At 30.4% G+C, this 27,965-nt stretch overlaps 2 protein-coding genes across 3 annotated transcripts; one reads left to right on the forward strand and one right to left on the reverse strand.

The window, feature by feature from the left end:
* The first annotated feature begins 3,069 nt into the window (after positions 1 to 3,069).
* Positions 3,070 to 11,879, forward strand: LOC130898115 (uncharacterized). Of its 2 annotated transcripts, none has more exons than XM_057807173.1 (6): positions 3,070 to 3,308; positions 5,643 to 5,787; positions 7,687 to 7,876; positions 7,933 to 8,129; positions 8,200 to 8,429; positions 10,478 to 11,879. In XM_057807173.1, exons 1-6 carry the CDS (start codon positions 3,245 to 3,247, stop codon positions 10,567 to 10,569), a joined length of 918 nt encoding a protein of 305 aa, XP_057663156.1. In that variant the 5' UTR covers positions 3,070 to 3,244; the 3' UTR covers positions 10,570 to 11,879. The 2 variants fall into 2 exon arrangements, with proteins under 2 accessions (XP_057663156.1, XP_057663154.1); XM_057807171.1 differs by having other exon boundaries at positions 3,102 to 5,411.
* A 7,180-nt stretch (positions 11,880 to 19,059) lies between these two features.
* Positions 19,060 to 26,307, reverse strand: LOC130898116 (integrator complex subunit 3 homolog). Its single transcript, XM_057807174.1, has 3 exons — positions 26,105 to 26,307; positions 23,018 to 25,972; positions 19,060 to 22,399 (listed from the first exon to the last, which is right to left on the reverse strand). Exons 1-3 carry the CDS (start codon positions 26,177 to 26,179, stop codon positions 22,334 to 22,336), a joined length of 3,096 nt encoding a protein of 1,031 aa, XP_057663157.1. The 5' UTR covers positions 26,180 to 26,307; the 3' UTR covers positions 19,060 to 22,333.
* Positions 26,308 to 27,965: the final 1,658 nt, after the last annotated feature.

Genomic DNA, 27,965 nt, shown 5'->3' on the forward strand with positions numbered 1-27,965 from the left:
TCTGATTTACACCTATAAAATTCAGATTGTGCAAGCTCTACATGAAGATGATTACGTAGAATTTTGTGAATGCAATGTTGGAGAGATTGAACAATTTCAACGTATTCTTCAGCGATGAGGCACATTTTCATTTGGATGGATACGCAAATCGCCAAAATTGTCGTTTTGGGGGAGAGAAGAATCCGCAAACCTTACATAAACCTCCGTTGCATAGCCCAAAAGTCGCTACGTAGGCGAATTGCATTATTGGGTCCTGCTTTTAAGAAGACAGCAGAGGACATGCAGTGCCTGTAAATTCTGCACGCTACGTCGACATTATACGCAATTTTTTCGGACCTAAACTGCAACAGTGTGAGCATTATAACCGGCAGACATGGTTTAAATAGGATGGAGCCACATCGCAGACCACTAAAACTCTGTAGCTGCATTGCACGAGTTGTTCCCAGAAAAAGTGATATTTAGAGCTGGGCAATTATCAAAAAATATAATCGATTATTTTCGAGTAATCGAAAATAATCGATATAATAATCGGTATTTCGCAGCCTAAACATACAAATAACGATTTGAGTCTTTTACTTTGTAATAAAGCCACTTGAAAACTCTCTTTTAAATTCAATTAAACTGTACCAAAGCCATTATGCATTTTTGAGAATGAAATAGGCAAAAAACATTGTATTTTATAACACCAAATTCTCACAGGATGTTATTCACATCCGTTAATCGATATTTTCGATTAATCGATTAATTTGCCCATCCCTAGTGATATTAAATGGCCAACTAGGAGTCCTGACTTGACCCCACCTGATTTTTTCTTGTGGGGTTATCTTAAGAGCGCGGTATGCGAGAATAATCCACGAAATTTGACTGATTTGGGAAACAATATTGAAGAAAAGATCAAGAGTATTCCTCGACCACTTCAAAGAGTTTTTAAAAATGTACGCAAACTATTTGAGGAGTACCGTCATTTAATCAATGTCGTGTTTAAAAAGTAAAATTTTGTTTCTCATCTTTTAATTCATACCAATAAATACATATAAAAATAAGTATAATGTATTTTTTTTTCCAACTAAACTAGTTGGGTCGTTATGAGAAACCCTGTATATCAGGATAATTTATGATGAATAACAAGCCCGACCATTTTCTGAAAATATGGAAAAGGTTTCCGCGGGTGCATTCCACTCAGCACTCGCGACCACGATCATTCCAAATCCACTTAGTCTAGAGCGTTATAATCCTCAATCCAAATGGAATTGTACTGAACACACTGTTTACGCCAACACTCACGATTACATTATCTACCAAGTCAGATGAGTTTCTACTGGATTCTGCAAGCTATCTTCGGGTTTTCTATATTTCACTGAAACATCGCAGCTGTCAATTTTCATTTCATTCAAACCTTGGCTAGTGTCTCTTCAGCGTGCTGAAAATTGCGTTTTTCCAAGTCTTCATCAACAGTCATTCCTTTGAGATGAGAACCAAAATGCTCGCGCGGAAGAATGACGCTTTACACGCGTTTGCTGAGGGGAGCCATTCGTCGCTAAACTCGGATGTATGCACTTTGCCTAGGAGCATTATCGTTATGAACAGGACGTCCAGAATGTATTTTTTGAAGTGTTCAATGGCAAAATTCTTTATTTTCCGATAGCGCGGATTTTCGTCCAGTCCACCGTCTACAAAAATGATTATCACTGGCTTCAGGGTGTTCGAATCTGTCATCATTAAGGGTTTTGATGCAGATACTGATACAAGTTATTCGAAATTATAAGATACTAGTTGATGCCGGCGTATACAGACGTACCAAAGTTCGAAACTATAGCGGGTCTGATCCCGAATCAGTTTATTATAGATCGCATGCGCAATTTCAAAATTGTCGTTCGCGATTCGATAACTTATCCCTCCGCCGCTACGTCTACGAACGTTGCCCTTGTAGGCGTTAAGAAAAACCTATACCTCAAGGGCTCAATCAGACGTTGCGGAATGGACGTGCGTCACAACTATTGCGGAAGGAAGAGAGCCAAACAGCCCCTTAACGCATGCGTCGATGCATTCCGCATCCAGCGCGTGACCGGAAAGTACCAAACTTCACATCGTTCAGTTTGTATATTGTCTATATATACAATTTTTTAAAAATTAATTTTGATTATTTTTCCATCCAATAGCTTTATGTTTTTGATTTTGTTGTTTTCCAAATAACTGAATTTATGTTTTTGACACAATTGACGTGACGAACGTATTATGTTCACATAATAGCGGAAATGGAACGGGATATGTCAAAATTATTACAAAAATAAACAAACACAATAAAAATATTTCCAATATATTTGATTTGATCGAAAAATTATGATTAGAACTTAAATCGCAGTAATATTTTATTATAACTGTGATTAATTCTCCTTCAAATATCACTTAAATAATTTTTTCACTTAAAAGTTCATGACGCACATTTATCTATGCATTTAATTTAATAGTGGGCCAGACAATTGTGTATTAACAAGAGATGATTGGCTCTCTCCGTTCCGCGATAGTCGTGACGCGCCTCCATTCCGCAACCTCTGATTGAGCCCTAAGTTATATACACATAAACGTATATAAATCGAGCACTACTTCAAATATGGCGCCAGTATATGACGTCATGCGCTGGTTAACAGTCTATGTTTGGAAATAAAAGAAACGTAAACTCAGATTGATCAAATTAATCTTCGTCCAATAATCAAATTTTATTAAAAATCTTGATCCAAATTATTACATGCCATATCTTAGGTTAGGTTATTTAACATACCGTAAGGGATTTCCGTAATTAGGATAAATGATTCGCTGCACTTATATACGTTAATATGCAATAGATTGCAAAAATATGGTAAAATATCATCGAACAAGAAATAATTTTCTTAATGGATTCTAATAACTTATCCATATGCACTCGTATTTTTTATGTTGACTCATCCTGTAAGATGAAACTCCCTCTTCACTGGAGATTGTTTTTCAAACCACAAATCGCATAAATCAATTTTCTACCCCCTTCATCATCCACCATCCCTGAATGATTCAATTGTATAAAATCGAACGCGCGTATTTGCGCAGTAGCATCAGCGAAAATATGCGTCCCGGAATGTGAAAATTTTCAGATTCTTGTAATGATAGTGGAGTTTCCGACCCAATTGCATTTTATCACTGCTGGAGTAGAGAATAAATAAAAAAATTGCCAATTTTAGTGCCTTAATGTGAACGTGCCAAGAATAAGAAAATGTTTTTCTATGGTGTACGAGTTTTTGTAGGAATTTTTACGACGGTTTGTGCTTTGTTTGGAGGTGAGTAGAAAAATGCTCTGATGACATTCTTGGAATTCCTTCACTTCTTGTCGGTTTTTCGAGTCTATAAAAGCATGGGCGGAAAATTATAGTAATTATAGCATTTGTTTTAGCTACCTATATTTATTGATATTTTATACAGTGTGTTCATAAAGTGACGTAACTTGCTATTACTTCGAATTATGTTAGGTTTTTCAAATAATTCAGGCGATCAAAATGAGACGATTAGAAATATACAGGATGTACTATTTTTAAAAATGTACATACTTTATATTGAAACAACCACTTCCTACCAACTTTACAGAAATCGAAAACATTACTTCAGAAACACGCTGTATATAGTTAATCCAAAATAAATTATGGGTAGATGTATTATTTTTCAATTTTTTATAATAAGCATAAAAAGAAAATATACAAAATAGAGTGTATATATTAGAGTGTTTTTGCTCAAAATTAAGAGCCTTTGCTTCCACAAACTCATAAATTTTGTCAAAAAATAATCCATTCCAAAATGACAATACTTTTCTGATGTTACACACGACTATACCCCGTATAATGGACGTAATGTCTTTTTGGCATCTCCGTCACCCCTAACCGTCATTTTTCTTTACTACGACGCATACACATTACCTTTCGTACCCTCTTTTATACAATCATTCAACATAATAAAAAATTATTTGATAGCTCAGATTTGGTTTTATGATATAAAGATCTCAGGTTAGAATCTGTATCCATACACTTGATAAATACGACCTATAGGATAGGTGACCCGCAATACGTATAAAAGTAGATATTATGAGATCATTAACGGATGGAAACAGCACACAAGAGATTTGACATACATGACGGATGACATATGCGATAATGACATAATAGTAGCGTTCCTTTTGCATGAAATCTCAGATAACTTTAACTCAAATTAGAGGAATTGAGATATTTACCTCCCCCTTACGGATGCAGCACCAATTTTTTGTTTTATTGAAAATTATGACGATGTATGTACTTGTTTTTGGATTAGTGCTTAGTGATTAACATCGTAGTTAAGATTCGCGAATAGTTTTCATTTTACTACTTTTGCATTGATTAGTGCATGTCTCAGTTTGTCATTCCATTTGACCCACCATATCAAAGTGAGAATAGGTCAGCTGATATTCTCTGCTCAATTTGAAACAAATCAGATTTTTTGGAAAAGGAAAGCTATGAATAATGGTCGATGACAAATTACAATGACACCCAATATGGCTGTCTCTGATGACAGATGTGAACACCCCCACCACTTCTATTCTTAGCTATTCTATTAAAGAAAATTTAATGAGTTACAATATACAATAATAAACCAATCTACATATATTATGAAATTATGCTTTTCGTTGAAACAGAAGAAATTTTGAAGATTTAGTGACAGAAAATTTGTCGACAACTAGGGATACTCTAAGAAGAAATTGATAAATAATTTCGAGGATAGCCTCAAATGTATGGTTATCATTGAAATATATCTGGCAACGTCGCAAGGAAAAAATTACTGAATTATATTAGCTTGTTATACAATAATATTTAGAAATAAATATTAGAAAATAAGGGTATTTGTTTTTTAGGATATAAAAATGGCGGAAAAGGAATTTAGTTCCTATAATTCACTTTTTAACATTAAACAACAATTGTTTTACATCATGTATTCAATTGTCATTTGAAATACAGCAATGCGTATATAGGTCCGGCTTTGATAGTAAAATGACCATATTAGAATATTTTGTTTTCTTGGCATTTTTACAAAAAAGAAAGAAATTTAAGTATTGTAAGCGACCTACATTTTTAACCTTGGCAATAAGCCATTGAAAATCATCAATATACGTGATAAATGTATCTAACCTAGTTGCTTATCAAAAACACCTATCAGAAATTTACATTTTCTGTCAATATTTGCTTCAAAAACTACTCCAAAAATACAGAATTTATTATAGTTAGGTTAGTTATAATAAAATATATACTTTTGTAATATAAATAACTATTCCTCACATTAAAAATGAATAATGGGAATGTACAACGTCATATTAGACACTATTTTACATCTACATAGAATCTTGGGAAATAAATTGAGGTTAGGTAAGTGTATTTTGAGGTTAACGTCCTTTAAAAAAACATTTAAGTTTCGAAAGCTTACGAATTAACTTAAACGATAAAAGAATTATGTTAAGCCAAATAGATTGTGTCTATTTATTCAAGCGATTAGACAAGTAACTAATGGAATTCTGTCCTTGTTGTGAAATTGAATTCTTACAAAACAGGTCCGGTCTATTTAAAAAGACGCCTAGTTACAAATCTTTATTATTTTAGCTGCTCGATGTTTTAAAGAAGTTAAAATTAAAGTTCCTCCAGCGGTTTTAAAAGGACACGAAGTTGTACTACAATGTACTTACGATTTGGAAGGTGATAAGCTTTATTCTTTAAAATGGTATCATAACTCTGCAGAATTTTACAGGTAATGAACAATCTTATTATCTTACTTACTTTCAATTCTCGTTATGTAAGGGTGAAACTGTCCCTGTTGGCAGTTCAATATTTACATAGTAATTCCAGAAATCATTCCAGCTTTATCATAGAAGCTATTAAAATATTTGACAGGGTATAAAGCTGCTCATAAAACTTACCATTTTATAGCTTTATACATTGGTTGAGAAATATTCAATTAAGATTACTTGTTAAATCAAATTATCGCATATTATATGTTTATTATTCATAATAATAACAATTTTTTTTGCTTAACAACTGGCGACTTTCTGTTATTTCAATTCACAAACTTTCCTGAATTTAGGTCACATTTCAAATGCAAAAATAATTAATATTTTTACTGTTTCGTTTGTGACAGAACAAATAATTATTCAGTAGTTTATGATTCACCACCCTGTATAATTGAGTCAGACTAATCTCTTTTTCAATTAGAAAAACCAATTCATGAGACACTGTCCATAAATGTCTGGTCTGCGTGTGGGAACGATAAGAATTTAATTGTTTCACGTGTTTCGCCGCCTTACAGTTCGGTTAAATCGAAAACTACACGTATTTTTTGTATTTGAGATTGAATTTTTTTTGACATAGTGCTATTAAAACTATTTGTAAATAGTTTAATGCCGATAAATGGCTTTTTACTCTATAAAATGAGGTTAAGAACTCATATTCTCAATCTGATATTAGGTTTGACAGAATCCATCAAAAAACCGTCCTTGGTACAGTGACGATTATGCGCAATAAAAATTACGTGTTCCAACCGTTATAACCACGATTCTGTTTTGTGTTCCGACCTGGAGAGTCTTGAACTATAATCTATTCCAACAAAAATGAGAATATTAGCTATTACAACAATAAGTTGGGCGATTTTTAAACAAAATTTAACTTATCTAACGATACTATTGATATTATTAAAACTTTTCAACTGATATAGACCGTGAAGTCGGTCCTATTCTTGATCATAATCAATGCTAAAGTTAGGTGAATTTAAATCATGGTTTTTTATGTATTGTTTTTATAAGCTGTTCACATTATGTCATGACTGTTTTCATAAAGACAATTTCTAAGAAGTCCTTTTTGTTTGTTTACAGCTTTCTAGATATCTCAAGAATCCGAATTATCTAGAAAGCTGTTAGATATAAATAAACGAAGGTTTAGCTGCTTGAGACGATAAATTTTGACACGTATCATTTTGTACAACGGTTCCACCTATACTTTCATATGAGAACTGATCGTCAGTCATATTGCTCTCTATTGCCAATTATCGGTTGTTGAACTATAACTAATAAATCATATAATGTTAATTTTTATTACTCACCTCACACATAAAGTCACTCTACAGATGAAATTGATACTCGTATCTATTTAGTGATAATTCATCACCTGATTCGATCGACATATAAAGACACCTACTAAAATCCTTTCGCTAACGATAGGATGCACTCATAATCTTTTTTCCATTTCTCTTTTACGTTTCATGAATCAAACTACAGCAAGTATTTTATTCGCGATATGAGAAATTGATTGAAGACACAACAATTAATTTGGCAACAATGTTACTGCACGTACGACGGCAGCACCATACACTTCATGTGAAACGTCAGTTGCGTAAAAAACGCGGGAAATCGTTTTTGATCGCATAACATTCGCCGTTTTGCATCTCATTACAAACTGATCCCGCTCTGGCGATGATCGATAGCTATTCGATAAAAATTCGCGGCAGCGTCGTGCCTCAGGCGAGGCAGTGGGATTAAGTACGGATACATTTATGGCAATATTCGAATAGAATAACAATTTAACTCCTTTAATTTCACCCACTGTTCAAATATTAAAAAAAATAGCTGTAAAAGGTTCATTAAATTACATTTTGCAGATATACATTAACAGGTGAGAGTTCCGTAAAGCCATTTAAACTGAAAGGTTTTCACGTGATACCCGAAAAATCGAATGCCACTCACGTTTATCTGAAGCACGCCACTAGAGCGATGAGCGGTCAATACAGTTGTGAAGTAACCGCGGATCAACCAAGTTTTTTTACTGATATGAAAACGGCGGTATTAGAAGTATGTTTTTAATATGAAAGGAATCGTTAGGAAATATATGAATTACATATTTTTAGGTCGTCGATCCGCCCGTTAACGAACCCTATATAAGTAATGTGAAATCAAGATATAAAGTTGGTGATTATTTGAAAGCGATTTGTAGTGCAGATAAATCAGATCCGGCAGTAAACATGACTTGGTATTTGAATGGACGACCGGTTGAGGAGCCGTACGTTAAGAAATACAAAAAAACAGTTGAAGGAAATTACATAAGGTAAGAAAGATAATGTTTGATACCCCCTAGGGTGTGTGATATTTTGTGATAATGTTTGTTTTCGTTACAGCTCCCATTCGACCATACAATTTGCTGTTACTGAACAACTATTCGATAGAGGGAAATTGAGGCTACGCTGTTCAACAAATATACACGATGTGTGGCATAGAAGTTGTGAGAGAACCGTAGAACTAAAAATGGAGGATGATTATGCTGCTGCTTATTTGCCTACGTCGACTACAGAGTTTTATCACGAAAAATTTTGGTTGTACGTAGCTAGAGATAATCCAGAAGCAACAGGTATTTATTAACTTTGTTTTAAAGTTTTACGATTTTGATTTATTTAGAAGGATTTAAAAGTTATTAACAATAGACCATTATTGAAGTTTAACTGCTATATTGATTTAAATATGAAAATAGATCAAAAGAGTACTGTAGAAAATCACATCAGATCTTTAATTCTGGGAGAAAACAAGTTCAAAAGTATGTATGTGAAGTGAAAAATAAATTTGAAGTATGAAAATCCAAATCTGATAGTAATTTTGGGAGAAAATTGGTTCCAAAGTGAAAAACAGATTTGAACCAAGGAAAACAAATTTTGATCTTCAATTCTGTGAAAAAATCGGTTCCAAAGGATGTATGTGAAGTGGAAAATAAATTTGAATTATGAAAAACCAAAATTGATACAAATTTTTTGAGGAAATTGGTTTAAAGGGATGTTTGTAGAGTAAAAAACAGATTTGAAGTATGAAAAACAATCTTTGATCGTTAATTCTGTGAGAAAATTGGTTTGAAAAGATTTATGTAGAGTGAAAAACAGATTTGAATTATGAAAAAAAGTTTGGTCTTCAATTCTGTGAGAAAATGGGTTCCAAATGATGTATGTGAAGTGAAAAATAAGTTTGAAGTATGAAAAACCAATTTTGATACTAATTCTGTGAGAAATTCGGTTCCAAATGATGTATGTAAAGTAGAAAATAAATTTGAATTATGAAAAACCAAAACTGATACTAATTTTGTAAGAAAATTGGTTTAAAGGTATGTTTGTAGAATAAAAAACAGATTTGAAGTATGATAAACAAACTTTGATTGTTAATTCTGTGAGACAATTGGTTTGAAAAGATTTATGTAGAGTGAAAAACAGACTTGAATCACTTAAACCCAAATTAGATCTTTAATTGTGTAAAAAAATTGATTGCAAAGGATGTATGTGAAGTGAAAAGAAGATTTGAAATGCTATCACTTTTTAAATCACTCAACAATTGTAGAAAAGTGAATATTCAGATATCTATACTTCATGAAAGAAAATTTATCGTTTCATGTACTGTTTTCATAACTAATTCTAACCTCCAAATTATTTGTATCAGTTAAATAGAACATTCCAGAATATTCACAAGGGTTGAGTCATGCAAATATACTCTTGGAAAACTATAACGAGGAATTGTCGCCTCATTGGAAGACACCTGAAGACGTTAGTTTCAGTAGATTATGCTACATAGAGAAAGATATCTCATCCACATTCTTTTGAAGTGTAAGAGAGTATTACACATGGGGGCGTTTGAAATAGAAGAAGATCTTGGGCAGCCAAAGCCATCCCACATTCTGATCTTTCTGAAAGGAACATGATTAGTAGAAAGCTTCCCCATTATCGCAGCCAGTGCCAATCCGTATCCTGAACGTTCTGTAAGGAGTAGGATTAATAGATCGGCTGTGGACTCTGAACATCCTCATTACTGTAGCAATAGAGAACATAATACATCCTTTCAGTAGTATCTTGAACTACGGCCCTCAAAGAACCACATTCCTCCAGTCATCACGGTCCAAAGCTTTGCGTTTTCACACCCTCACACCTAGCTACCGAAGATCCTCTTCGATATCATCCAGCCATCGTTTACACACTTCCCGTGTTCAGCCATACGCTCCAAGTGGCCTAGCCATCTGAGTCTGCCCCTCCTGGCTTCCGTCATCAGACTGGGGTCTTAATAGAGTCGGTAGAGCTCGTTGTTTGTACGGCCGCGCCACACTTTCTGCTCGCACACTGGTCCATATATTCAGCTTAATACCTTCCGCTCCCACGCGTTGAACAGCCGCTCCAATTCAGTAATCGTTGGAGATTGAAGTATGCTCTATTGCAGGTATTTAAACGACGAACTTATACCGGCCTACTTCGAAAGCCACCGGGTGGATTCTTCTGTTTCTTGACATCAAGTATTTTGTTTTAGAGCCATTCTTCCTCCAGCTGCTCAAAGCTTTCCTTCAGTTCACATCTTGTACTAGATTTACATCTTTTGATTCTTATGAATTCTATCTGTTTATTCCATTCTCACACTATTTTTTTTTTCTTTCAGAATGGACTGTTACCAACTCCAATAGTTCTACAAATTCGATACGATATAACAGTGCAATAATTTTTGTTACTATTATTATTTGTATAAGGTGATGGTTTTAAATTAAACCATAGGGTATGTTGTTCTTCCGAGATTCAAAAATTTTTTAATATTGTCAAATATGGCAATTAAAACAATTAAAATCTGGTTCGAACATACCGAGTCTAATTCACTGAATAAACGAGAGTACTATGAATAGAAATCCTTTTTTGAATATAGAGGTAAATCTTACATTGATTTTTCTTTTCAATTTATTCGATAAAATCGATTTTATAAACTATAATATGCCATAAATTGATCGCTCTTCAACTCAAATATGTATGCAGGATTCAAGAAAGCGATTAAATTTATTTAATCTGAAATATAATAAATTTGATATGTTGAATCGCTTCTGGGACATGCTGTACATAATCCAATGCAATATTTAAAATTAAAAACCGGACCTGAACGAGTATACTTCTTCTTAATATGAAAAAATGTTAAAGTTTGCCTACCAGAGTCTTTATAAAGACAGTGACAATCATGTGAATTAATTATAAACTTAATAGGGGAAAATTATGGTGGAAATTCTGGTGCATTAGTGAAGCCAGTAAATTACATCATCTTCCTGTGATTATCTTCTAAAATCCATCATCTTCCAGTGACAGTAATTTGAATAAGTTTAAGGGGGAGGGGGAATTGAGGAAACAAACCAGGTGCATTAGTCAAGTCATTACATTACATTATCTTCCTGTGATTATCTTCTGAAATTCATCATCTTCCAATAACTATAATTTGAATTTATAATAAACTTAGTGGAGGGAAATTATGGTGGGGAACCTGGGGCATTAGTTGAGCTATCACATAACATCATCTCCTAAAATTCATCATTTTCCAGTGATTTATTATAAATTTAACAGGGTGAAATTATGGTGGAAATTCTGGTGCATTAGTGAAGCCAGTACATTACATCATCTTCCTGTGATTATCTTCTAAAATTCATCAACTTCCAGTGATTATAATTTGAATTATTGATAAAGTTAAAGGGGTGGAATTATGGTGGAAAACCTGGGGCATTAGTTGAGCTATAACATAACATCACCATCTTGTTGTTATCTTCCAAAATTCATCATCTTCCAGTGACAATAATAGGAACTTTTTAATGATTTTACTTACCTAAAGATTTGTTGAATCCGGAAAGAACAAATCCCAAAAAAATATTTAAATAAATGTTACAAATATTGAATTGTGATAATATTTTACCGTACTGTATTCATTGAAAATGCCAAAGCTTCAGATTATATAAATAAATGTATATTTAAATAATTGTGAGATTACCAATGAAAAAAATATGTAATTTTATTTAATAAATACTGCTGGAATATATTGATTTTTACTTCAATACCTCAAACCTATACAATCCAGTTTTTTTTCCACTTAAAATTGAAAATAAACGTTTTGCAAAGTAATTTTGTAGTTTTATTTATAGTCCGGTCAATTTAGACATTAGAAGTTACATAAATTCCTACCAAGCAGAAAATCAGTAAAATTATTTAAAATATAATTAAAAATGAAATTTGTAAGTTCCCAATCATTCTCGTGAATGGAAATAATTTTATTCAAGTTCAAAGGTAAAAAAAATGAGTTTTTCCCGATTTTCAACCAAACGGTATGTTCTATCATAAAAATACCTTAGACAAAAATTGTAGATCGTAAAATTATCTACAAAAAACGTAGTAACACTTTTTTCCTACGGGCCACTGTTTCGGAGATATAATGATTCAAAAAGTTGCAATCGTTTCCGCGCCATCTATGAATTATTGCGTGTAAAAATAGTACATGATTTTGACTCTTTGCAAACGTGATGAATAGATTTCCGATTGATGTTTAGCTTTTCCTGCTTTTAAGAAAAAATTCAGTTGGGACTCGAGCAGCGAGTAATTCGAGTAAGTCTACAACAATAGTTGTATCTGTCAAATTGAATTGCTCTATTGCTCTTTCAAGAATCAATCAGCTTGTTTGACCAATATATTTTCAGCAATAATCTTCTCATTACAACTCTAGACATGTTTATATATGGCGTACTCATGCATATTACATTACGATTACAACTTTGAATCATTATATCTCAGAAATAGTGGCACGTAGGAAAAAAGTATTGATACGTTTTTTGTAGATAATTTTATGATCTACAATTTTCGTCTGAGGTGTTTTTATGATAAAACTCACAGTTTTGCTGAAAATCGCGAAAAACCTATTTTTTTACCCTTTGACTTTGAATAAAAATCTTTTCCATGCACAGGATTGATGGGGAAGTTTCAAATTTTAGTTTTAATTATATTTTAAACAATCTTACTGATTTTCATCTTGGTGGAAATTTATGTAGCTTCACTCTTATTTTTTTATCTAATTTGACCGTACTATTAACCCAATCCTCTAATCGTTTTACTACGAAATATAAATTTCACACTAATCTCGTCTTACGCAGGCGGGTAGTCAAAATATTTATATATTCGTGGTCGATACTGATAGAGGACATTTTCCGCTCCTATTTTTGACAGTTATATTTTGAAATTTGTACAATGCAACATAAAATTGATAATAATTCAAAGCAGATTATGAAAATTTTGACATTTACGGCATATTATAGAGTTTTGCAACTAACCAAACTGTTTACAATAGAACAAAATTTTTTTTGTGTATTCAGTGCATGATTAAAGGCCGATTCATAAACTTAACTTGCCGTTGACGTTTGTTGTTATAAAATTAAAAACATTGAAATGCATCATAGTAGCCGTTTGACGTCGCCTTCTGCCGTTGGTGAATTTTACCTTTTCCCGTCGGCCGTTCATAACAATAGAAAAAAGTCAATCACGTCCGTTTGCGTTTGTCAAGTGATTTTGACGTATGACATTAAGAGCATGATAGTCTCTTTATGTCTCTTTTTGTTTGTTTGTTTGTGGTGGACTTTTGGCTTTGCTTGTTTTCTCTTTATTATTTTCCATAAATACCGAATTACTGTTGAAGAATCCAGATTCTACAGTTATTTTTGTAGTAGCGGAAACAGCGGTATTTCATTATGAATGATTGGCAGTCGTGCTAATGACATTTTTAATGGCTGTCATTTTGACTTTTTAATTTTACTTCAAGTATTTTAATGTACATACTTGTAATTTGAATTTATTTTGTTAGTAATTACCTAAACTGACAAAGTTTGTTTAGATTAGAACATGAAAATCACGTCAATTATAAACAAAAACACAAAAATATCACGAAAAACAAAAAGCAGGAAACACGTCAAAAAAACTCTCGGTCCAATCAGAGTAGAGTAGGAGATAGATAGTGTGTACCGATCTTATTTTTCTCTCTTTCAGTAGTTCGGGTTTACTTGAATAAGCTGTAATTTTTAATCCTAACCTAACCTAACCTAACAAATTCTGGGATTTTTTATTTCATAAACCCCATCCATCGTGATTCGTTTTTTATTGAAGTGTACGGTAGAAATTCGAAAAACTCAAGTTAGGTACATTTAATCCAGGATACATATAGTATGCTGACTTGTCGGCTCAAATTTGACACGCCTTGCGCATGACGTCACGCTGGAATCAGAATGTTTTCTTTGCCATCAAGATTAGGGGTTACTGTGGTTTTGTGTGTTATATTTTTTTATAAACATAATTTAAAAAAACTAAGAAATAAGATTTTAAAGTACATCAAACTAAAAAGCTGAAAATACTTTTTAAAATAAGCTTGAAACAATGTTTTAGTTTCTTAATTGATACCACAATTGTATAATGGCTTCGCTTCCTATATAGCGACACCTCGTCGAAACTTATATTGAGCCGTAACGGTGTAGTTGGTAAGGTTGTCGAAGTACTCAATTTCCAAAACGGAGATCGGTGGTTCGAATCTTTTGTCGAATGAAATTTTTATTAAATAAGCTGGTTGTTCTTATTCCAAAGGAGACTTACAAGCAATACAAACTAATATATGCGTGTTATGATATTAATTACTTTGTTTATATACCTGTCGGTCCAAGATATAATGCAGATATGCAACAAATTGTACATTGACGAATCCAAACGGGCAACGTACAAGCACTGCTACCAACAACACCGTGATTTACAAAAAAATGTCTTATTTGAAAATATAAAATTTTTTACTCATTTGGTGTAAATTTTAATTGGGTCACCCTATATATTACAGACACATAATCTAAGGTTGCTGCTTTGTACATCTTCTAGAACAATTCCAATGATTTCGGTTCACGTTTTTCCAAAATTTGATCGAAAGCAAAATATTTGGCGATGTAAATTTTAATTCAGTCACCCTATATATTAAATAAACAAAGAATATTGAAATCAGATTCAAAATGGTTCCATTGTTCCTCTTCTAGATCAATTCCAATGTTTTTGATCCACATTTTCTCAAAATTTGCTCTAAAATCCAAATATTTGGGAATGAAAATATTATTTGTGGGTCACCCGATACACTAGATAAAAAAGAATAATCTAAATGTTGAAACAAGTTCCAAGATGGTTCCACTGCACCTCGTCTAGATCGGTTCTAATATTTTTGATTTACATTTTTCCAAAATTTGATCGGAAAACAAAATATTTGGTGGTGTAAATTATAATGGATCACCCGATATATTAGATAAACAAAAAAATGTATAAATATTGAAATACGATATAAGATTGTTGCTTTGTATATCTTTTAGAACAATTCCAATGTTTTCGGTTCACGTTTTTCCAAAATTTGATCGAAAGCAAAATATTTGGCGATGTAAATTTTAATTCAGTCACCCTATATATTATATAAACAAAGAATATTGAAATCAGATTCAAAATGGTTCCATTGTTCCTCTTCTAGATCAATTCCAATATTTTTGATCCACATTTTCTCAAAATTTGCTCTAAAATCCAAATATTTGGGAATGAAAATATTATTTGTGGGTCACCCGATACACTAGATAAAAAAAAATAATCTAAATGTTAAAACAAGTTCCAAGATGGTTCCACTGCACCTCGTCTAGATCGATTCTAATGTTTTTGATTTACATTTTTCCAAAATTTGATCTAAAACCAAAATATTTGGTGGTGTAAATTATAATGGGTCACCCGATATATTAGATAAACAAAAAAAATATATAAATATTGAAATACGATCCAAGATTGTTGCTTTGTATATCTTTTAGAACAATTCCAATGTTTTCGGTTCACGATTTTCCAAAATTTGATCGAAAACCAAAATATTTGGTGGTGTAAATTTTAATTGAGTCACCTGTTATAATAGATAAATAAAAAATATTGAAGTCAGACACAAGATTATTCCGTTGTTCCTCTTCTAGACCAATTCCAATGTTTTTCAACTACCCCTGCGTTATTTTATTTTCAAAAATTAGTTTCCAAGATTCTATATAAATATATTTACAAATTTATATATACAACTTCTTTTTGAATTGCAATAGAATATTACAATGAATATACAATTCTTTTAAAAAATCTGACTGGTCTATTCAATTAACCCAGAAATAAAAAAAAAGAAACGATCAAGAAAACTAACAATAACAATTATATACAGACAAAAATATAAAGTTAATGATATATTTTTTCTAGGATTTAGATAAAATTTAAAAATCATAATTCACTTCCGTCTCATCTATGTCATCTCAAATTTTAGGCATTTTGAAAAATATTTAGTTCTCCCAACCAATTTAGCTTCGAAAAAAAAAATTACATGATTGATGTGTAAAAAATCAATAAATTAATAAGTGGAAAATCAACTGATTAATTTTTGAAGTCCCAGTTTAATTGTTTTGATTTTTTTTTCAGTTATTATGAAAAAAGTATATAAATATTTGATGTATTTTCAATTAAAGTTGAGGATTTATATTCTAACCTCAAATTTATAACTAATTATTGCTTTAGATTATTTTTAAAATATTTTCATTAAAATAAAGTTTTCCCGAAGAAGGAAGTTATTATCAAAAAGAGTAACCTAACCTGAAAAGGGCGTTTTTAATATTTTTTATCATATTTATTCAAAAATTGCAGAAAAATTTTAATAATTTTGAAGTTTGAATTTTGTTCATCAAATAAGGTATAAACAATTTTTAATCAATTATTGTGTAATACTTTTAGCTAGAAATAGTTTTTTACCCCCTTTTTGAATTAAAAAATTGATGCAGGGTGGAAAATTATTAAAAAATTCTTCGTAAACAGACTAAATGTGCAATTTAAAGAAAAATTTCATGTTATATCTCAATATATGGGTTATCGAAACACTAATTCTTGTACTATTTATTTTTCAAGCATATTTTTAATTAGAATTAAAAATTTCTGTTCTAACCGTAAAGTTTCAACTAATTCAATAATATTGCTTCAGATTTCTCCAAAAATAATTTGAAAAAAATTAAATTCCTCCTTATAAGATATTAAAAAAGGCCAGCCTCGCCTACAAAATTCATATTTTCAATATATTTCATCATATTTATTCAAAAATTGAAACAAAATAAGTTTGGAATGAATCTTTTGATCCATTTAATTTTATAAAACCGAATTTTTTTGTTTTTGTAATCCCTGTGCTTATTATCATTTAATAAGAAATATTTTATTCCAAAAGTTATTTCGATATCAACAATTTAAGAAAAGATTAAGAAATAATGATAAAAAATAAATAACACTGTTTTCCTATGAAAAATTCCAGAAATCCTTCAATTTTTATAAATTTATTTAGTTCTTGTAGTACTATAAAGTATAAATAATTTTATTGTTATACTTTTAGCTAGAAATAGTTTTTTACCCCCTTTTTGAATTAAAAAATGGATATAGGGTGACAAATTATTAATTATTATTAATAATAAATCAATTTAAAGAAAAATTTCATACTATCTTTCAATGTAGGGTTATCGAAACACTAATAATTAGAATTATTCTTGTACTAATTATTTTTCAAACATATATAACTGTAAAGTTTCAACTAATTCAATATTGCTTCAAATTTCCCCAAAATAATTTGAAAAAAAATTGAGTTCCTCCTAACAAGATATTAAAAAACCTGCAACATTGATATTTTGAAATTTTTCAAAATGTATTTAGTTTTTGTAGTACATTTCAGTAGACACAATTTTTATTTTACTTTGATTTCTGTAAAACTTTTCCGACTCTGCTTCTGAGTATTTTTGACTTAAAAAATTAAAATAGGATAATTTTTTCTGATACAGACAAAAAGTTAAATATCAAGGTAACCAAAAAAAAATTAAACTTATGAGATTTTTGTTTTAACTTATTTATATTTATTGCTTGAAAATAAAGTTTTACTTAGAAAAAAATTAACATAACCTGCAAAATTGGCTTTTTTTTTAAAAGTCATACAAAGATTTATAGTAAATAATAGAAAACTAATTGAAATTAATCTTTTGACCCATTGATATCATTTTGAAAATGATTTTTTGATTCTTCAAATAACCGTGCTTATTATAATTGAGTTACTTTAATCCAAAAATTGTTTTGATATACAATACACTTTTCCCCATAAAATAAAACAAAAAAAATATGCAATTTTTTTTGAAAAGTTGAAATTCAATTTCTTTTTTTGCCTTTTTTGTTCAAAAAAATGATTTTACTGTTACCAGAGATAAATGTTAACAGAAATTTTGAGAATAAAAAGCTAACATTAGTCTTTTTACGCCCCTAAAAAGTTGGGTGACAAAGTTGTTCTAAATGAGACAAAATGTGTAAATCGAAGAAAAATCCTGTACTTTTTCTCAGTACCGAACAAACAATTTGATTCCATGGAGATGGTAAACCAATAAAATATCAGAAATTTTATCAAAAAAAGTAGAAGCAATTGAAGCAAAAATAAAAATTATAATGAACCTGAACAAAGTTCGATCTCAATTTTTGGCAACAGTAGTTTGGCTAACCCCCTTTTTGAGTGTTTTTTATCTTAAAAATTGATTACAGGGTGACAGATTCTTATAAAAGAGACAAAATTTGTACATTAAAAAAAAATTCCATACTTTTTCTTAATATCTGGATAATTGTACAGAATTGCTTACGGGATTTATTTTATTTAAAAAATATATTCCGAGTTAAACCGTTTTTGCAGTAAATAAACTCATATTCAAATATTGTATATCAACTTTTGTAGATATGTTCAAAAATTAACCAAAAAAGAGTGTAAAATTGAAAAAATAAAGTCCCCCTCAATAAAATATCAAAAAAAGTTTAAAGTTGAAGCAACAGAAGCAAAAATAAAAATTATGAATAACAGCTGATTTTGGTATTATTAGTGGTTGGAATTTTCAATATTTTTTATAATATTAATAAAAAAATCAAAAAGAAATAAAACAAATTGAAATAAATCTTGACCTATGGAGGATGTTTTGAAACTGATATTTTCTATTAATCAAATTAGTCTGTTTATTATTATACTTATTATATAAGATTTTTTTATCAGCAATTTAAAAAAAATAGAAATAATGATTAAAAAAATCAACAATACCCTTCAAAAAGAACAAAAAAACTTTATTTTAATTACAGTTCTGAAGTCTACTTCAATTTTTCTAATTTATTTAGTTCTTGCAGTAGATTAAACATTTTTTGAAAAAGTTAGAAATCACTTTTTGTATATTTCACCTTCCGGAACCTAACAATTTATTTTATTCCAAAAATATAGTAACTTTAACTGAAATTGTAACAAAAAAGCTAAAAGTTATTCGTCTAACTACCTTTTTGAGTGTTTTTGTATTAAAAATGATTATAGGTTGACAGATTCTTCTAAAACAGACAAAATTTGTTTATTAAGAAAAATTCTATACTTTTTCTTAATATCTGGATAATTGTACAGAATTGCTTATGGGACTTATTTGATTTAAAAGATATATTGCAGCAAATAAATTTATATTCAAATATTATGTATCAACTTTTGTAGATATTTTCAAAACTAAACATAAAAATAGTGTAAATATTAAAAAATAAAGTCCCACTCAATAAAATATCAAAAAAAGTTTAAAGGTAAAGCAACAGAAGTAGAAATAAAAGTTACAATGGACATGAAAAATGTTTTTGAAAAGTTTAAATTCAATTTTTGTATTTTTCGGGTTTTGGAATCAAACAATTTATTTTATTCCAAAAATACTTCAACTGCAATTGAACAAATTCATCTAGCCCCCTTTTTGAGTGTTTTTTGAATTAAAAATTATTATAGGTTGACAGATTCTTCTAAAACAGACAAAATTTGTTAATTAAAGAAAAATTCTATACCTGTTCTCAATATCCGAACAATCGTTAAACCGTTATACTTGCAAATAAAAATTTCTGGTATAACTTCAAACTTCCAAATGATTTATATTAAATTATTATGTATCAACTTTCGTATTTAGATATTTCCAAAAATAACAAAAAACCATGAAATTTCATCTAAAAAATCATTATCAAAAAAAAAAGAAAACCCTTTCACCTCTTAGATATTGAGCTGAATTAACTTATACTTTATTCTTAAACTAGAACTGAACTGAAATATTTTTGTCATTTTAATCAATTACTAATCTGCCAAAACATTATTTATATAGTGGAGTCGATTTAAATAATGGCTCATGTTTAATTATATTCGAGATTCGTTTAAAGTTGAAGCAGAAATAAAAATTATAAAAAACAGCTGATCTTGAAATGATTAGTGGTTGGAATTTTTAATAATTTTTTATCATATTTATAAATAAATTATTGAGAAATCAAATTTTAATGTTTTTTTTATTAATAAGTGAGTTTTTTAAACAAGTTTAGAAACAAATTGGAAATAATGATGAAAAAAGTCGAAAATATATATTTTAATTATTCAAATTTATTTTTGCAGTACTTTGATGTAAAAACAATTTTTTTTTTAATATTAATCTAATTTCTATTCAATTTTTTCAAATTTTGAGCTAAAATTAATGATTTTATTCACGTAAAATGGCAATCAAAGATTTTTAACTGAAATCGTAATAAAAAAAAAAGGTATCAGTAACTTTTTGCCTAATTTTTGATTTTTTTTAACTAATAAATGAATATAGGGTGACGAATTGGCACTAAATTTTTATGAGCAGTCAAATTTTTAATAAATATACTAAGGAGGAACAGACTTAGTCATTATTTTACTAAAAAAATTTCGATACATGTGATTGAACTGAATTGGAGAATTTTTTGGAAATTATTTAGAATTTGGGGCTCGGCTCCAGGCAAAAATCGCTCCAAAAAATCTTTCCCCATCTTGAAACTATTTTGCTAGAGATGATTAAAGGTAGGGGAGACATGTTTTATGAGGTTAAATTAAAAAAACAGGATTTTTAGGTTAGGTTGCTCCAAAATGTTTTTTTTTTCGCCTGGAAACTCATTACCAGGTAGAATTAGTTAATTAAAGGTCATTTTTTTGGGGTTTCATTAGAGAAACACGATTTTTAGGTTAGGTTAGGTGGCTGCCAAAAACCATTTTGTTAAGTAGAATTGTATAATTAAAGGTAGGGAAGACCTTTTTTATGGTGTTATATTGAAACAAACAGGATATTTAGGTAAGTTGCTCTAAAAAGTTATTCCCCACCTGGAAACTATTTTGTTAGATATAATTAATAAATTAAATGGGGGAGACATTTTTTGTGGGGTTAGGTGGCTCCCAAAATGTTTTTCCCACCTGGAAACTATTTTGTTAAGTAGAATTGTATAATTGAAGGTGGGGAAGACATTTTTTATTGGGTTTCATCGAAAAAAACAAGATTTTTAGATTAGGTTAGGTGACAACCAGAAATCTTTTCCCACCCTTGAAACCATTTCGTTAGATAGACTTGAAAATTGAAGGTGGAATCTATAATTAGATAATTAAAGGTAAAGGAGACATGTTTTATGGGGTTTCATCGACAAAAATATGATTTTTAGGTATAAGTATAGCTTAAAAGGGGGAGTGTTAAAAGGACATCAATATTTAGAATAATTACAAAATTATTTATTATTCGAATTTAAGTTATACCTAAAAATAGTGTTTTTTGCAATGAAACCCCATAAAAAGTGTCTCCCCATTTTTAAATCTGATCTAATTCTACCTAATAATATAGTTTCCGGGTGGAGAACATTTTTTTGAGGAGATGTTTGCCTGGAGTCCCAATTCTAAACGATCACCAAATTTTTTAAGGATTGTTTAAAAGAGAGCTTGTTTCAATCGATGAAGAATGCGAAAAGTATTGGATCAAATTTTTAAAACAAGTATACAGTACCAGAATGTTATTGAAAGTAAATTTTATATGAAACATTTGAATGTAGATAAAATGAAAATTGAAGTATTTAAATGTAAAAAAATTATGTCATAAGATGTAGCAAATATCTGAGGGATTCAATAATTTTCTCAAAAAAGCCTTTTCAACCAAATTTACTAAAAAAAGTTATTAAAATTCTATACTTTCAATACTCAGTATATAATAAATACAATTCAAATTCCTAAAAATTTTTGTTATTTAACAAATTTCTTGTGTCAATACTCAAAGTATCAACTTTTTCATAATTAGTCTTTCTAGTTTAAAAATGAAGTATATCAAATTGAGAAAATAAAAAGGGAGTATAAATAAATTTCAAAATGACTCATGTAAAAACGAAGCAAGGCGTATTTTCTGTAATCGCAACAACTTTGAAGGTACGTTTAGGGGTGTTTTTTTTTTCAAGACATCTTATTGCCTTAGGTTTTGATAGGAGGCATGGGCAGTGTTTTCTTCACTTCAGCGATCGTATCTTCTAAGAACGAGCCGCCTCTCCCACAACAGGAGGGCATAGTGAATAGATAAGCGATTTGCACGTAAATGGATTGTTTCCGTCAATCGCTATCAGACATCACTTTTTTTCTTTTCTTCGGTTGTTTTGGTTTCACAATCTCTTCCTCCTGGAAAACATTATCAATACCATTATAAAAATTTATTAAAAATATAGATTACATTATGGAAAATGCCACAATTCTATTAAACTACATTGAGAAATTTTTCAGCGAGTTGTAAATAAATTGAAAAAATATTTCAATGTAAAGTTTATTCATTATACATTCTGAAAATCTTCTTCATTTTTTGGTATAATTCAATAAGAAGAAAGATGGTTCAATTAAAATTATATTTTTCCAAAAATTAATTTAAACCTATCAAAATTATGTTAATAATAATAATACAAAGAAAAAGAAAATTATACATTGATTTAACAGAAATTATTCCGGAATTAAACTCTGTATAAAGCAAATATTTGGATAAGAAGCTTACAGAACGTTACAAATCCAAGAATTTAAAATGTTAGGTACCCAAGAAAGAAAAATCTCCAAAAACAAAGATATATAAATCAACAAAACCTTATCTAAAGTATCTAAAAAAATTAAAAACAATGAAGTAGCAGAAAAAAATAATGATTTAAATAAAGGACGTGGGGAAAAGAATAAAAAATTTAGGATCAGATTTAATAGTGCTATTACTTCACATAAATAAATAGTGGTATTTTTATTATTGTAATTAGTACTTACTTCACTAGTTTCTTCTGAAGTATCTGATATTTCCCTTACAATTTGCCTTTTAACAACAGTATTTTTATTAGCAGGTTTCCTACCTCTTCCTTGCGATCTCTTGGTGGCACTAACTTCCTCTTCTTCTTCCATAAGTGCAAACAACTCACTAAATTGTTTCCTTTGGCTATCATTGCTGTTATTATGAGCGATGCTAAGCGCCCTTTGCATCGAGTCAAGTGTGTAAATTGCCATACAGTCATGTTTTTCACAGATAATCCTCAGTTTTTCCAAGTGTCCAAGAACTTGATCGGCACTAGGCACAGTAGCACTTAATGTTTTACTCGCACTAGATCTTTTCCGTTTATTAGGGGAAGTTGATGGATACCTTGTGCTTAATAAAGATGAAATTAGTTCGGCTACTTTGTCTATATACTCATCACACCAAAATTTAATAATTGTAAACACAAATAAATCACCGTTATCACAAATGTCCCTAGAAAATAAAGATTTGATGTAATCTGCATTTGGTTTTTCCATTTTTAACATAAGAGTGACTGCCGTTAATGCCTCTGCATGCTGATCATAGTCTAATTCAGTTATTAATGGTAAAACAGTGTCTATGGATATATTGTGGGCGTTTACAAGTTGCCACAGGAAGAACTGTTCTATACTTTCCCATTGCAAGCTTGCTTTCAATAGAGGTATGATGGTTTCTTGCTTAAACATCATTAGATGACCCTGAAGTACTTTCCCCACTAACGTTTGTAACTGCCGTGGATCTATTGCTGAAATTATTACCCGCAATATTTGAGCGTTATTAACTGTTTGTTGTTTAAAGTCTCTATACAGGTCTGGCACTATCCACATCATCAATTTAGTATCACTGTGATGGCATGCAAATAAATCATCGAATAAACAAATATCTACTTTCTTTTCTATGCTCTGGCAAAAGTCTTTGTATACACTAATCTTGAGTGCACTAGCAACGGAATGATCTTCTTTTTTGTTTTCCTTCCAAATTTTCGCTTTGAGGTAATAAATGATAAGGTAACCAAGATTCGGTAATTCATTGTGCATTTCTGCTATAACTTTATATAGTACATCTTTGCCCAATTCATCTTTACTGAAACCATATAAAGTTTTGAATAAAGTGAATAATGGAGATTTCATACTATCCATGAGATTTTCTTCTGTCAGTACATCTGGAAATATCTCTCCCTTCACCTCATCTTTTATAGAATTGACCAAACATTTGGCTACAGCTGGTAAATTTTCATCATCTTCATCCAAGTCCATCACTTGTCCAATCAACTTTTCCATTAGATCATTTCTCTCATCAGTATCAGTTTCGTGTTGTAACTTTTGAAGTGTTTCCCCTATTGGACCTTCTATAAATACTTCTGATTTATTTTTTTCTTTTAACTTAACTTTTGATAACGGTAAATCATCTTCTTCATCTGTATCATATGCTAAAGAAGTACTTATTCTTAAGCTTGGTTCTTCCTCATCATCACTAAATGCTGGTTCACTATCCATAATATGGTTGTTGAGAAGTGACACAGATTCATTTTCCTCATATTTCACTGAATTTGGACTATTTAACATGTCTTTTGAAGATGATTCGAAAGGTATTGCCGTACAAAATTCTCTGAATGTTTCTTGTACCATACTTCTAAGATCCCTATCCAGTTTTGAGTTATCGAATAAAGGCAGCAATGAAGGTAATACTCGTTTATCTAATATTTGTCTCAGTGAAGTGAATATACCTGCCCTCACTTTATCCTCTAAAGGTGGATAGAAATTTGCTATAATTCTGCACAAAAAATCTAACAGTGTAGCAGAAACTGCTGGATGTGACCTCATGGAATGATGCATAACTAGTATAGCAGGTTCAATATTCATAATATTATCTTTTTCGCTATCAAAAAATAACCAATCATAAAAGAGTGCCAATTTTGCATTAGATACAGCTACAGTTGATGTACATGTTGTTAAAAGCCATCCAATGACTGCCCACCTAGGTATGATGTCTGAACACAGTAATTCATTTGTAGGATGTATAACACCAACTATAAAACGTATTATGTCACATCGGAGGCTTTGCGATTCGGGAGTAGCTAAGTACTGCCGCTGAAACCAGTCCTGGTAGCGTTTATGGTGGCCGAATCTTACTTGGGAAGTTAAAAAGACAAGTTTTCTCTCCATTTCTGGTGTTAATCTCGACTGTAAAAATCTCCTCGAAGTTCTAGTTTGTAATAGTTGCAAAACCCCAGTAAAATTGGGGGATAAAGTCTTTGGTGACAGTAAAATATCTTTCCATAATTGTTCAAATTCTGTAAGTCTTGCTACATTTTGTAAAAGCCGAACTAAATCTCTTCCAATAACCAGACAATCCTGGAAATGTTCTCTCATAATACTTATTAAAAAGTTGACTTCTTTCTGTCTCAAATTTGTTAGATAAGGCGCATTGTGATCTTCTATTAGTCTTAAATATGTATAAACAACAGATGCTATTAAAACTGGAAATTTTTCTAACCAATTTCTATATTCTATAAAAACATCAAGAAGGGATTCAATAAGCGTAATATTTTTTGGGGATACATCACCTCCTGCTGCATGTCTCATCAAATTCCACACCAAAGTGTCCACATTGCTCACTGCATTTTTTATCATTTCCCTTAAGAGCCATATTAACTGTTGTTTTACCACATCATTAAATCGTAAATATTTGTCAAACACTAATTGCGATAAATTTGTAACTATTAGTCCAAACCCGTCACGAGTTATTAACGTTAAATCCCTATAACTTTTAGGTGCATTATGGGGTTCTGTTAAAATTGTAACCAAAAGTCCAAAAGATATTTCTTCATAACCTTTTTCTTTCAAAAGTGCCTTGTTGAGAGCCTCGTGTGCATCTTTATCACTTAATCCAGCTGTTGTACTGAGTAGAAATTGGTAACTTCTTTCGAATTTCTGAAACAAAAAAACAAAATTTAATTTTACCGCGCTAAGGTACTGTCAGCGTCAAAATACAAATAAAAGAAGTCAAGGCGAGATTCATAATGGCGGACATTTGCTCAACTAATATGGTTTTAAACGGTTTACCTCTTCTAAATCGTCTTTATTTTCAACTGAAGAAGTTAAAAATAATCTAGAAGTCCCTGTTGAAATCACTTCCATATCGTTAAAAGTATAATAACGGCCGCTACGAATTTCGCACTGTTGACAAACACAGCAGGGCCTGCATCGTTCCGTCCTCGGAAAATATTGTGTGAAAATCAAGCTCGCCTTGGTGATTTGGTCTGAAGTGTGGTGGAGTTGGTAGATCTTCACACAGTTGCCAAGTCTCATTATTTTCCGCAGTATATGATAAAATCAATAAATCGTTTACGTGGAACATGCCAATTTTGCATTAATTATTTTTTCTTTCACGATAATTAATTATTATACCGTATTAATATATATTTAAATTTCTTATTATAAAACAACTAAACATCTAAAAAAATCTATTTGAGCTTTTATGAAAATAAAAATTATCTAATTTAAACATCAAATGGCATTTATAAACAGAATCTGGATACTCCCATAAATATTAGAGGGTGATCCAATTATATTTATAACTATTTTTGATAAAGATAAATATTCTTCACAATATCTTTTATTTTTATTAATATATAATACAATGTATTAAAGATTTAAGTAACTAAATCGGTTTTATGTTTCACTAAATCTGAAACGAATGAAACATCTACATCACTAAGCTCATCTAATTAATGTATACATCCTTTGTAGGGTTAAGTAGGGCAATTTCCTCTAGTTCAAAACGTCTTTTTCATTTTTATCGGATCAGATTTATCTTTGTGATTATCTAATTCGGAGCAGCATTAAAATAATTTGCAATTAAAGTGGGTGATTCTAAAGATTAATGTAATTAGTTTATTCACCATATTAGGAAGATTCTAAAATACATACAAAATGAATAGTCGAAAAATACTTTGTAGGAAAGCATAAATAGAAACCACACATACACAATACTTAGATATGAAAATTTTGTTGATAAAAGTAATGACATAGTAATAGTTGAATTTTAAAAGTTGTTTTGAAAAATGCGAATTACAAATTTTAAACTTTGTTAGTTTTATTATTAGAACACAAGTCAAATATGGGATTCATTGGAAAATGTAAATTACGTATTAATATATGTGAGTTCAATAGTAATAGCTATTTTTATTGATTACTAATTAATAACTAATAATTAGACTAAATAATTTTCAGAGTCACGCCCAATACCCCACTTCACCCTAACGAATCTAGGCAGAAAGTAGGAGAAAACTGGAAAGTTTATGATGTTGCCTCGTAGTTACGTATGTTGTCAAACTGTTAAGTGCAATGAGATACTCAGCAGGACGACATGCCGGTATCAAAAATAATTGTCTCATTTATGGCTCTCTGATAAAAACTGTAGTGATCATATTTTTACGAATGCTATTTTTCTGAACACGTGGAAGCAACAAATACTCTTGTTAATGTATTAAGCAAACGGATTTTCAATAATATTCAATAAAGGACTCGACGATTAGTTAATGTCAACATGAACGGAAACGCATACGAGTTATTTATAATATTTGCATACACATTTTTGATAGTCCGTAGAAAAAATGGCAGGATCTAAAATTAGAATCTACATGTTGTAAGCAGATATAAATTAAATTTAGTCTAATCCTTCAATATATATTTCACATTATATATAATTATACGTGTAAACTTGTAAGATATAATATTCTTTAGTAATATGTATTTCAATAACCTATTAGATATCCTGTGCCGTTCAATGATTCATGTTATTTGAAACAACCGCCCAACAATTTAACAACATGGAGTTCTTAATGTTTCTAAGGTTGTCAGATTTAACAATCTATTCTGGTTTTGGGGAAATTCATGACGTTTTTTATTTGATTGATATCAA

The sequence above is a fragment of the Diorhabda carinulata genome, chromosome 9, assembly GCF_026250575.1.
Source record: "Diorhabda carinulata isolate Delta chromosome 9, icDioCari1.1, whole genome shotgun sequence".
Classification (NCBI taxonomy): domain Eukaryota; kingdom Metazoa; phylum Arthropoda; class Insecta; order Coleoptera; family Chrysomelidae; genus Diorhabda; species Diorhabda carinulata.

Excerpts from the sequence above, each read along its gene's own strand:
- LOC130898115 (XM_057807171.1), top strand. The coding sequence starts at position 5,339 with ATGGGAATGTACAACGTCATATTAGACACTATTTTACATCTACATAGA. Across the intron at positions 5,788-7,686 it reads AACTCTGCAGAATTTTACAG|ATATACATTAACAGGTGAGA; the intron begins GTAATGAACAAT and ends TACATTTTGCAG. Across the intron at positions 7,877-7,932 it reads TGAAAACGGCGGTATTAGAA|GTCGTCGATCCGCCCGTTAA; the intron begins GTATGTTTTTAA and ends ACATATTTTTAG.
- LOC130898116 (XM_057807174.1), bottom strand. The coding sequence starts at position 26,179 with ATGGAAGTGATTTCAACAGGGACTTCTAGATTATTTTTAACTTCTTCA. Across the intron at positions 25,973-26,104 it reads ATAAAGACGATTTAGAAGAG|AAATTCGAAAGAAGTTACCA; the intron begins GTAAACCGTTTA and ends TTTTTGTTTCAG. Across the intron at positions 22,400-23,017 it reads CTTCAGAAGAAACTAGTGAA|GAGGAAGAGATTGTGAAACC; the intron begins GTAAGTACTAAT and ends AATGTTTTCCAG.